Source organism: Penaeus vannamei, chromosome 4 (genome assembly GCF_042767895.1).
Source record: "Penaeus vannamei isolate JL-2024 chromosome 4, ASM4276789v1, whole genome shotgun sequence".
Lineage (NCBI taxonomy): Eukaryota > Metazoa > Arthropoda > Malacostraca > Decapoda > Penaeidae > Penaeus > Penaeus vannamei.
The window spans coordinates 486,620-499,119 of record NC_091552.1 but is presented as its reverse complement, the minus strand read 5'-3'; the positions used below and the strand labels follow the sequence as shown (position 1 = coordinate 499,119).

Here is a 12,500-nt window from a genome sequence, read left to right as displayed (position 1 = left end):
AATGGTTAAAAAAAATATAATAAAAAAATAAAAAACCTTATGCAGAAAAGAGAAAATAATCTTGTCACCGCTCACAAAAGTTCTTGTGCACCTGGCCTACAAACCGTATACCCATCAGAGTGGCAGCTCAAGGAAGCCTAATGCCCGTATTTTGGGCCACGTGTGGTCAGCGAAGCATCCAGATCCAAGGGGTTAAGAATGAAATAGTCATTTATATACAGATCATAAACACAAAGGTAGGTTATCTTACACTTCTTGAACTGGTATTTCAAGGTGTCTCGCTGCTGTAGTGACAAAGGTATGGTAAGAACGTAAGACAGCAGGTTCATGTCCACGGCATTCTACTTCTACCAAGCTGTACAGTTTGTCAGGCTCACCCACAGTCAGACCCTGTAATCATCAATAAGATTTCCAGACCTATCCTAGTATTGCTCAAATACATATACTGTAAACACGGTTAGAGATGACAAAGTTGCAAGTTATACTGTCATAAAATATGAGAGAAACTGTCTACAGATTAAATGTCTAGTAATTAGCTTCATATACACACAATATTTATGTTTGTCAATTACAATATTGCACACAATAAGACCTAACAAGTTTATAGCAATATCAAACACAACTTCATATCCACAAAAAAAAGATCTAGAGACAAGAGTAGCAAGACAAAACAGAGAGAATCTATTTCATCACCCATATTTTTCCCCCATCTCTCCTAAGATGTTTTCCTTCTAAAATATAATCTGCATTTGAAAAAATTAATAAATGCATATTCATTGCAGTATAGGACACAGGACACATTACTCATAAATCAGGTTAACTTCATATGTCAAAAGTTCCATCATTAGATTATGCCTATTTTTCATTCCAATAAAAATATACTGATTTTTGCAAATGTAATATATAATGAAATCACAATACAAGATTATGATATGGGAGAGATAACAACAATAATAATCTACTTGAAATATACTAACAGACCAGTACAGTAAAGAAAATGGAGAAAATTTGCTACATAACAACAAACACGAGCTTCTGAATACATCCGAGACATGATACAAGATGATTAAAAGCAACTTCTATTGTATACTTACAACTTCAGACGGTGAAAGGTTTGAAGTCGAAGAGTGGAGCAGTCTGGAACTGTATACAGTCAGTGTTGATGCAGAGGGAACAGATAATGGTGTATGTTTTCTGCTTCCATTTAACCATGCCGCTGATGCTAAAGATGCCCATGATGTTGACTTTCCTACGGCATTACTTCCACTGAAACTGCTTCCTGCCTATAATAAAGACGACTGATTTTAACAGATGTTCCGCTTTCTGCTCCCTTCATTAATGTAATGAAAACTATATTATGTAATATAGAATGCCTCTGTAATATATGTAATATTTAAGTACCTTGCTATTCAAGGAAAGAGTGTATTCATTCATACAATATTACTTTTCTTATATATTCCAAATTTTGTACAAAAAGGCAATGCTTATGGATATAATGCATAAATGTAACTTATCATTTCATAGAACATTTTATTTGGCCATCAGTTTTCAATGTGAACAGACTCCAAAAATAAACATTCAACATTATAAATGACAAGATTTTTTTCCTGACCAGGTGATATAACACATATCCATAAAGTGAAAAAAAAAAGTATCAAATAACAAAGCAGGCATTAACAAACTTCTCACAACTGACAGCACTACAAACTCACTGCCCTCGCAACTGACTATTGTTATTGTCGCGTCAACATGGCTTGAGCCGGCAAAGGACGAGCAAATGAATGGTGTTCCAGGATGTTCCCGAGTCCACTAGAGAGTTCAAAATGTATGCCTACAAGAAGGACAGATCACAGAGATAAAATATATTCTTCACAGCCCTATGCTGCTGCCATATTTTATTTTTTGCCGATATTCTCTGCTTTTGTACATAAATGCTCCCTCAATATAATGGTCTGATTGTTTGTGACAATTTTTAACTATCATATACAATAGACTTACCATGTTTTATACAAGGCTTGTACACAATGGTTAAATGTAAAGCCATAAGGATCATCTCCAAAAAACTAATATTCTATTTATGATCAATGAAAATTCATGATTTAAGGCAGGACTATAAATATACCAAGAAAAAAAATCAACTTATTTATATAAATGTGAATATTTTACCATTGTAGAGTCCATTTGATTCCCTTTTCAAGTATCAAACCTTCTGAATATGAAGATATTATAAAACTTAAAAGCTGAATATGTATACATTCCTTTTCAAATAAAAGTAAAAATGTTTTGAACTATTTCAGTTATCCTTATCAATCTACTACTTACACTTTTACAGCATTTACCTGATATTATAAGCTTACCTAAGATTTCTATTCTATATCAGTTATCACTGTTATGTCATTCTTAAACTTCTCTATATTTTCAGAATTATATTAAGTTTCTCCTATATACAATATTGAAAAACCATCAAAGTTGAAACTTGATAAAATCAAATCTGAAGACCCACTGACACAGGATATAAAATTTCAACTTCATCAACAATACAATCTATCACACTAACACTTGCATATCACGAAATACTTTAAAAATAAGGATGAAGCAGTTAAAAGAAAAGTCATTACAGCAAATAGTAAACGCAGACATGAAAGATTTGTATGAAAGAACACGCTATTTCCTATCCACGAAAATAAAAATATGTGTTGGAATATATATATTGCCTGTCCTTTTACTGTCTTCTTATAGCTAAACACCAAACTACAGACATATATAAAAACACCTATATATGCAGCCATACTGAACCATTTCTTAAAATGTAACTCAAGCATAATTGTTTATCTCCTACATTCATTCAAATTTCATATTCTAAAGCAGTGTTCTTCTGCCCACAAATTGGCAGATGTGCAAAAGGACTAGAAGTCATATGTGGAATATAACTTTTCAAGAATAACTACTTTTGCAAACAAACAATAAAGTGTACAGACCTTGGCCTACAATAACAAGGAAGTTGCAAGCTCACTGCATTTGATTTCCTTATTGACTTCTTGCATTTGCACTAAACAAAACAGTCTTTTTTTGTTCCTAGTATGAATAATAAAAAACACCCTATGTCTCTATTCCTGAGGATTATTTGTCTGTTGCCAACTGCAAAGGCCTTGAGAGGTACGAGGAATTATTTGACTCATGGGTGGCAAGGTGGTGAGTAATCACCAAATTAACCATTTGCAACGGGTACAGGCAACATCAACTGAAGTTTTGTTTTGTTATTTTTGTTTACACTTCGATGATATTGAAAGCATTTTGTCATCTAACCTAACCATTCATTCACTGATTTTTTAGTAAAAATTTTACATTTCTTTCACAATTATTAAGATAATGCTATCTTGATAATCAGCATTATCATTATCACAGCCATGCTAACAATACTATTGATACTCATTAATTTTCTGACCCTAAAATCTCCCCCTACCTATGACAATATCTTAAATTATGTTATAAATTGTTAATACTGAAACAAAAGAAGACAATTTTTTTGCCCCAAAATGCTGAAAGAAATAATCAAATATTGCAATATATGTAATACCATCAACCCAACAGAAAAATTTTTCTGCAACACTCAGCGAGTCCCATGATATAGTTACATATTATGAAAAATATGAAATAGTTTAACATTGGAGCAAACATTGGTGAATGCAGCCATCGGCACTATCCAGAGAATTGTTGTGGTCATGCAGTACTGCGTAAAACTAATACTACTACAGTCTATCGACAAGTAAAGGCTTTCAGATAGCTCCCATACTAAAAACAGTTTATTCTTAATTTCCCAGACAATTTTTTGTCAGTCAAACCAAACCTTTTGGATGAGTATGTACATCAAGAATCCTTATATTTTGCAAAAGTTTAATTCATTACTATAAATGCTATACACTCAGCAAAAAATAAATAAAAAAATAAAAAAAATATATTGTCTACCATACTACTATTTTCAACCAATTGTTAACTTTCATTGACTGACATACTGCACTTTAGTGTGTACTAGTCTACATTATCATTGACTAATAATCCTAAACTGAAATTGAAAAATGTATTAAGGCATAAACTAGTAAAAGATACATCAAACAATAGCAGCAGCTTCTGTGTGTCTGAACTACAGCAAAGGACAACAAAATCCAAACTTCAAAGGCAAGAACAAGTTTCAACAGTTTCCTTGTTAGATAATAATTGCCAAAAAATGAAAATATGATATTTGGAGTGGTTCCTTGTTTAACGATAATTAAGAAAGAAGAAGAAAAAAAAAGTTTGATGGGGTTTCTACCCCCCCACATCCCACAGAACTGACAACTGAAACTAATTACCCTCTACAAGAATATCATCTTCAAACTGCCATAGCTTAGTGTGTCCATACCATAAAGATTAACCCATGATAAATAGTGATAAACTACTATGACAATGTTGGTACTGTTTTTTCTATATAAAGCTAGGAATGTCTTTTAACATCACACATGATGGATATGATCCAACAAATGTTCCAACCATTTCTTGTGTATGTATAAATTACCAAAGAATTTAAAATTATATTTTTCATGAATATAAACACAGGCCCCTATCATACGGAACACAAACATCAAACAAAACTAAAGTACACTATTTATGATTCAATTTTATGATGTTATTGTGTGTGAAGCAGAGTGATAAAGGGAAACAGATACAGCCATCTTATAGAGCATAAGAAATAGTGTTATAAACAACACAGGTACAGCTGCTGCAGCCTAATATTTACTGCAAAATTACAAAAATAACTGCTTCATATCACCACTTGAGATTAAATCCACAAAACTCTCACACAGACAGAGTTCTCAATGCCACATTTTCTATGATTCCTCTTTGCCACAACTCATCTGCTCCCTCCACGCTAAAAGTATGTCACAAATATTTTCTATAACAGAACTTTTGTGGCAGTTGGCACAATGTGCTAATAAAGGGGGGGGGGGGGTTGCCCCATCCAGGGATCCCAGTTAGATAATATGTTGTTTTTTGCGGACATGTCAAAGCGAGTAACAACAATTTATGGGCTGCAAAGGACATTTATGGTGTGAGAAACAGCAATAGTTTTTTATCAAAGTGTTAGGCTTACTGTTCTGAAGTGACAATAATTATGTTATTGTCAATCATGTCCATTTACAAATTTGGATGCACTTTCTTTTGTTAGTTATGTTGGAATTCAAATATCTGCAATAAAGAAAACTGGGTACAAAATTATCATAGCTGCAATTCAAAACTATTGAAGATCAGTCACACTGTGAGCATTAGCATGCTTTCCAACCTACCTAGAAAATAAATAGAAAGTAGGAAAGGTTAAGTTTGGGTTTTTAGGTTTGCATGATCCCCTAGTTTTGGGGCTTCATCTCTGGAGAGAGCATCGCTCTTCTTAACAAATACCACGACTCATTCTGACTACATTAAACTATATGAGGAATTCTAAAGTTTGCATTTGAAAGTCATGTTGTCATAAATGAAAAACTGTTTTTTTTTTATTTCCATTTTCAATAAAGAGCCAGGAAATCGACCTAACCACATAACATACATTTTTTCTCCTCCCCAAACCCTAATTTCACACAGATCACCTAAGCCTGAGGGATTCGGAGAGGACTGAAGTTGCTAACTCAAAACCCAAAGACATTCTGAATCTTTACTGTGAGCCATGTTACCACAGATGCTAAATCAAATATGTAACGAAACAAACATAATGATAATCATCATTCACCACAAACATTACACACTCGATAAAAGAATCAAACCGGTCCAGTCATTACACAATCATGCCAAATACTTCTATCTTCCGTTGAATAAAAAAAATATACATGTTATCATATTAATATCATACTGAAAGGCTATCTAAATAACTTACCTCATTCCTGAGTGCACGAACCAAGAGAGAACAGACCGCACTCCTCATTTTCTTCCAGCCTCCTCATGTAACAACGCTGGTCTGATAAATGTAAACAAACTTGTGTAGCGAATGTCTAGCGAAGGAAGCTCTTTGCGCTATATTTAGCAGAAAGATTTTAAAGTATCGAATTGTGGAAATTTGTGAAGTTCGTTCTTAGAAAAGGTATGAATGATAATGAATATCTTCACAGTGCAGGAAATATTCCTTTCCCTTCATACTTTTCCTACATTTGTTGCAATCAACATTGTTCAAGCATTCATTTGTTTGCGTTAAATAAACTAGCTAAACGCCTTTGTGTGCTATTCTCAGTACATGTGTAACTTCTTCATAATGGGTCTGTGTCACTTAGGTCATCATGTTATGCCTTCTTAGAGATATTACCTTTGCCAACGACTGAAGCCCTGAAGTATCCACTGAAATGGCGCATCCTTTTCGCGTAGTATATAATATTGCGAGTGCGGTAATTCAGAATACTGCGATAATACATAATTAGTAATGCCACTCGGCACTCCTTTACTCTATACATTCCGCTGGTTTGTTAAAATTGTGCCAGGCCCGACCCAATGAATTTTCATAAATACACATGCAGAAATAAAGGCACATCTGTCTATATATCTGATAAATATGCATTTAACCATCTATTTGCCGGGTTGCTATGCATGTCTAGGCTGATATCCAATGTGCATGTGTGTGTCGCGCGCGAGGGTGTGTGTGTGTGTGTGTGTGCACGCACTCACGCATATATATATATATATATATATATATATATATATATATATATATATATATATATATATATATATATATATATATATATATATATATATATATATATATATATATATATATATATATATATGTATGTATATATGTATATATATACATGTATGTATGTATATATATAAATATATAAATATATAAATATATATACATATATATATGTATATATATATAAATATATACATATATATATATATATATATATGTATATATATATGTATATATATATATACATGTATGTATGTATATATATATATATACATGTATGTATGTATGTATGTATGTATGTATGTATGTATATATATATATATATATATATATATATATATATATATATATATATGTATGTATGTATGTATGTATGTATATGCATATATGTGTGCGTGTGTGTGTGTGTAGAGGGTGTATTTGTAGACATTTGTGTGGGTGTGAAGTCTTCACATTACCACTTGTAGTAGATAGCTTCATATTTAGATAGATCTGCATAAAAAGATCAGTATATAGGTTGGTAGAATGAAACCGACAAATGTTCAGATGCAAGTCCGTTTGCTTTCCTCCCTTATATCTTCAGAAAGATCTTAAAAATGCATTGCCTGATAAAAATCATTTCTAGAAATTTATACAAGATATATATTACTTATTGATGATATACATATTACATCCATTAAATCTCGAATGAAACACAAGGGTCAAGGAATCAAAATACATACTTCACCGTACAAAATTTATTACATAAGACAATGCATCGCCATCCATCCTTTGGTTGCCGGACTGTAGCCGAAGGTCCAAGCAAGGGAAAAATACCTCACAGGCACAACAAAAGCAAAATTCCGTTTGACGGTGCATAGCTTTCAGCACACACGAACGCACGCACACGCAGACACACAGGTGAGACCAGAGACTCACAAATGACACTTATTGAGCAATACCATGTACTTCCACCCACCTACCGTTACAAATAAATATAGGCATCATGAAAAACCCCTGACTACGAAGCTCTTACTGAAAACAACTTTAGGAACTGTTTTTAGGCGTGAGGGGGAAGGTACAGGCCGAGGAGAGGGGGGGCGCGGGGGAAGTCCTGGGAAGTCTGCTGGAAAGTGTGTGATTCTGGGAATGTCTGCTCGAAGGAGAAGGGTTCCTGCGCAGGCTGGTCGGGCGAGAAGGGGCTTTGTGTGGCTTGGTCGAGAGTGAATGGCACCTCGGGTCTTTCCTCAAATGTCACTGGTTCCCGTGGTGCCTGTTCAAATGTAACAGTTCCCTGTTCAAAAATAGCTGGTTCTTGTTCTGAAACGACGGTTTCTTGTTCAAAGGATGTTGGTGCCAGTGGATTCTGTTCAAAAGGTATGGTTTCCTGTGGCCCTTGCTCCAAAATGACTGGTTCTTGGGGTCCTTGTTCAAAAGTGACTGGTTCGAAAATGACAGTTCCCTGTGGTCCCTGGTCAAATGTGATTGGTTCCTGTGGTACTTGGTCAAGAGTGACTGGTTCCTGTGGTTCCTGGTCATAAGTGACTGGCTCTTGTGGTACTTGGTTATAAGTGACTGGTTCCTGTGGTACTTGGTCAAAGGTGACTGGTTCCTGTGGTTCCTGGTCAAAAGTGACTGGCTCCTGTGGTACTTGATCTAAAGTGACTGGTTCCTGTGGTACTTGGTCGAAGGTGACTGGTTCCTGTGGTACTTGATCTAAAGTGATTGGTTCCTGTGGTACTTGGTCAAAAGTGACTGGTTCCTGTGGTACCTGATCTAAAGTGACTGGTTCCTGTGGTACTTGGTCAAAGGTGACTGGTTCCTGTGGTACTTGATCTAAAGTGATTGGTTCCTGTGGTACTTGGTCAAAAGTGACTGGTTCCTGTGGTACTTGATCTAAAGTGACTGGTTCTTGTGGTACTTGGTTATAAATAACTGGTTCCTGTGGTACTTGGTCAAGAATGACTGGTTCTTGTGGTACTTGGTTATAAGTGACTGGTTCCTGTGGTACTTGGTCAAGAATGACTGGTTCCTGTGGTTCCTGGTCAAAAGTGACTGGTTCCTGTGGTACTTGGTTATAAGTGACTGGTTCCTGTGGTACTTGGTCAAAAGTGACTGGCTCCTGTGGTACTTGATCTAAAGTGATTGGTTCCTGTGGTACTTGGTTATAAATAACTGGTTCCTGTGGTACTTGGTCAAGAATGACTGGTTCTTGTGGTTCCTTGTCATAAGTGACTGGTTCTTGTGGTACTTGGTCAAAAGTGACTGGCTCCTGTGGTACTTGATCTAAAGTGACTGGTTCCTGTGGTTCCTGGTCAAAAGTGACTGGTTCCTGTGGTACTTGATCTAAAGTGACTGGTTCTTGTGGTACTTGGTTATAAATAACTGGTTCCTGTGGTACTTGGTCAACAATGACTGGTTCTTGTGGTTCCTTGTCATAAGTGACTGGTTCTTGTGGTACTTGGTCAAAAGTGACTGGCTCCTGTGGTACTTGATCTAAAGTGACTGGTTCCTGTGGTTCCTGGTCAAAAGTGACTGGTTCCTGTGGTACTTGATCTAAAGTGACTGGTTCTTGTGGTACTTGGTTATAAATAACTGGTTCCTGTGGTACTTGGTCAAGAATGACTGGTTCTTGTGGTTCCTTGTCATAAGTGACTGGTTCTTGTAGTACTTGGTCAAAAGTGACTGGCTCCTGTGGTACCTGGTCATAAGTGACTGTGTTTTGTGACTCATGTTCAAAAGTTACTGGTCTCTGTGGTAATTGTTCAGAAGTAACCTCGTCAAAAGTCGCTAGCTCCTGCGGTACTTGTTCGAAAGTGACATCTTGTGGTCTTTGTTCAAAAGTGACAGGTTCGTGTGGAGTCTGTTCGAAAGTAACTGACCCTTCTCCAAGAGTGACTGGTTCCTGGTTTTCTTGTAGTCCTTCTTCAAATACTGGTTCTTGTGGTGTCTGCCCATAAGCAACTGTTTCCTGTTCAAAAGTGACTGCTTCCTGTGGTGTCTGTGGGACTGAATCCGAGGCCTGGTCCTGAGATGCCTCATAGTAAGTGATTTCAGGTGCCTGTGACTCCTGATGATAATTAGTGTGTGGATATCCAGTGTCTTGATCTTTGTTGAATTCACCTGTGTTTGCGTGGACGTCGGGAGCAATGAGACCTTCAGTATCGTGGTCCCCTTGAGTTGAGAGTGGAATTCTTGCCTCATCAACTTGATTGAAAGGGATGTCGGTAATGTCATGGAGGCCAGTTTGGAAGGCTGTAGTTTCTTCTACATCAGCTGGAAAGGGTGTTGTATCTTCTTTGGCTACTAGAAGGAATGTAGTATCTTCCCCTTCAGTGGGAATGGAGGTGGTGTCTTCATCATAGGGAGTGGGAGTAACATCTTCCCGGGTGTCAGGAAGGATAGTAGTGTACTCATCCTGAAGGAAGGTAGGCTGTGTGGCATCTTCAGCAGGTCCTTGGTCTGAAGTTGATACTCCATGTGTAGTATTACTGCTTGCATTTTGGCGACGATCATTCTCTCCCCTCTGAATCAGGGACACCACAGGATCTACAGGGTCGCTGCTGCTGCTCAAGACCTCAGGGTGTACATCAGGGATGATGTACAATGAGGAATCTATCTCCAGGCTACCTTCATGGAGTTTTAGCTGAACATTATCTTGCTCTGGCACTTCAGTCACTATCTCTGTGCCAGTCTCGAATGCAGTCACAGCTTCTTCTGTTACAAAGGCTGTCTCAGGAGCTTCATAGAGTTGTGGAATCTGGTGGATGATACTCACTTCTGGTTCTTGAAAGTCTCCTTCCCCACTGAAAGTTACAGGACTTTCATGGCGGATGTCTACCTGGAAAACCTCGTTCTGTTCACTGTCTTCAGGGGCCACTGTTGTCTGATTATCACTCCCTCCATAGATCTCTTCTGATGATTCATTGGAATAATCTTCCTCTTCAACAAGGCCTGTAGAATCCTGGACCTGCGTGCTGTCAAACTTTTCAACACTTAGATCCTGAGTAAAGGGTGGAGTCTGTGGAGAGACTTCATCTACAATTCCATAACTATATTCCTGGTCTTGGCTTGGACATGAAATGCTGTTGCACAAAGGCTGGACAGCCTCAGGGACCTGGTCATGTTCCAAGTCAGTTGGAGAAACAGTTGTCTCATCTTTTTCTTGCAGACCATAAAACGAAGTCACAGCTTGATTGAAATAATCTTCTGTGTATTCCTTTTGTGCGACTTCAGGCTGACTTGAAGTTTCTTGTTCTCCCATATAACCTGGAGGAAGATCTGTCTGAGCCACACCAAACGTACCTTGGGCTGCTACTTCAGCAGGAGCTTCAAATACTTCGGATGGTATTTCAATGATGAATGTTGATGGTACTTTCGTTGGGGGAATATTTAGCACATCAGAAGTTTCGATTCCATAGCCATGAACTTCCTCTTCCTGAACAGGGAAGCCCTCGCCTGGAACAGGGAAGCCTGTAGATTCATCATCTAGCTGTTCAGGGAAGACAGTCGTTACAGAGAAATGTCCATTTCCATCATCAACTGGGAGAACTTCAATTGTGTGGACGGAGAAATGCTCTTCTCTTTCGGTGGGAAATTGTTCTCCAGTGGGAGTGAAGATCTGTTCATGTCCATAAGCAGGGATGTATTCTTCGTTGTAAACAGGATTCTGTTCTCCAGTATACGACTGTACATCGGAAGCTAGGGTAGGGAATTGTTCTTCGAAATTTTCCACAAATTGTTCTTCATCCTGAAGAGGAACAGCTGGGGTAGTGGGTTCTTCCTCTACCTGGATTGTATTTCCTTCTTCCTGGTTGACAGCAAATTGGCCTTCACCTTGCACAGGAGACCCTTCCTCTGACGGCATGGGAACACGAATTCGCCACTGAAGGGGGTAGATTTGTTCATTGCCTGTTCGAGCCTCCACGGCTGAAGCAAGATATTCGTCCTGGAGAGGGACGTACTCTTGTACTTTCGCATGGTACTCGCCTTCCTGGCTAAGATGCTGCTCCTCCTCTTGAATGGAGAGTTGATCTCCGCCTTGTTCCCCAAGCTGGATGGGACTCTCTTCTTCAGTAATAGCAGTCTGAGTGGTGAACTGCTCTTCTTCTTGAGCTGGGAACTGTATTTTCTCCAGATCCGAGTCTTCTTGCAAGCTAGAGACCGGTTCCTGGGTTAAGATCTGTCCTGTGCCTTGTTCATCAAAGACCTGCTCTCCTTGAATGGCAGCCTGCTGTTCATCAGTCTGAACTGGGAACAGTCCCTGGGCAATCAATTGCTCATCATTTTGATGCAGTTGGTTCTCTTGTGTGGGAGGCATCTTCTCTTCTTGAATAGAAGTTACTATTTGAGAAATATGGACGATGGTCTCAGGTGTGTCATCATACCTTGGCGCAGCCGAGAGTTCTGGGGATGCGATTTCATTTTTAACTTCACTGTCCCTTACCTGGTGATCTTGTACAATGGCCTTGTTGTCATAACTGAGCTGTGATATTCCAGGGACGATAAGACCTTGATTTTCTTCTTCGGCGCGACCTTCAGTAGCATGAGGCTCCTGGGGAAGGTTGTGCTCAGAGACAGACTCTCCTGTGTTAGTGGTGGAAACGTCATATAGTTGAGACACTCCCTCACTCGGCCTGGCTACGCAGTCTGCAGATCCCTGGCCACATGCTGCTGGTTTCTCAAGGGCAGCATCGAGTTTATTTTGTGCTTCCTGTGAAGTGCTGGGTGTATTCTGCGTGTCCTTGTGATCAGGTAGCAACTGGTTAATAACTTGTCGAATTGTCGAGTCTTCAATCTCAGCAGTAAT

At 38.1% G+C, this 12,500-nt stretch overlaps 2 protein-coding genes across 3 annotated transcripts in view; both read right to left on the bottom strand.

The window, feature by feature from the left end:
* The window catches only part of mRpS10 (mitochondrial ribosomal protein S10), an 8,472-nt gene extending 2,412 nt beyond the window's left edge, over nucleotides 1–6,060 (bottom strand). Inside the window, exons 1-3 of the mRNA XM_027371748.2 lie at nucleotides 5,903–6,060; nucleotides 1,095–1,283; nucleotides 251–390 (exon numbers count right to left, since the gene is read on the bottom strand). Coding sequence (XP_027227549.2) covers nucleotides 251–390; nucleotides 1,095–1,283; nucleotides 5,903–5,950 — 377 coding nt within the window. The 5' untranslated portion in view covers nucleotides 5,951–6,060. The remainder of the gene's footprint in view (nucleotides 1–250; nucleotides 391–1,094; nucleotides 1,284–5,902) is intronic.
* Nucleotides 6,061–7,434: 1,374 nt separating this feature from the next.
* Nucleotides 7,435–12,500, bottom strand: part of LOC113819519 (titin) — a 7,004-nt gene continuing 1,938 nt past the window's right edge. The window contains exons 4-5 of one of the 2 annotated variants that reach the window (XM_070119260.1): nucleotides 8,343–12,500; nucleotides 7,749–8,312 (exon numbers count right to left, since the gene is read on the bottom strand). The exon at nucleotides 8,343–12,500 is cut by the window's right edge and continues 524 nt beyond it. In XM_070119260.1, the coding sequence (XP_069975361.1) occupies nucleotides 7,752–8,312; nucleotides 8,343–12,500 (4,719 nt within the window). In that variant the 3' untranslated portion in view covers nucleotides 7,749–7,751. The other variant, XM_070119251.1, reaches the window with a different exon arrangement.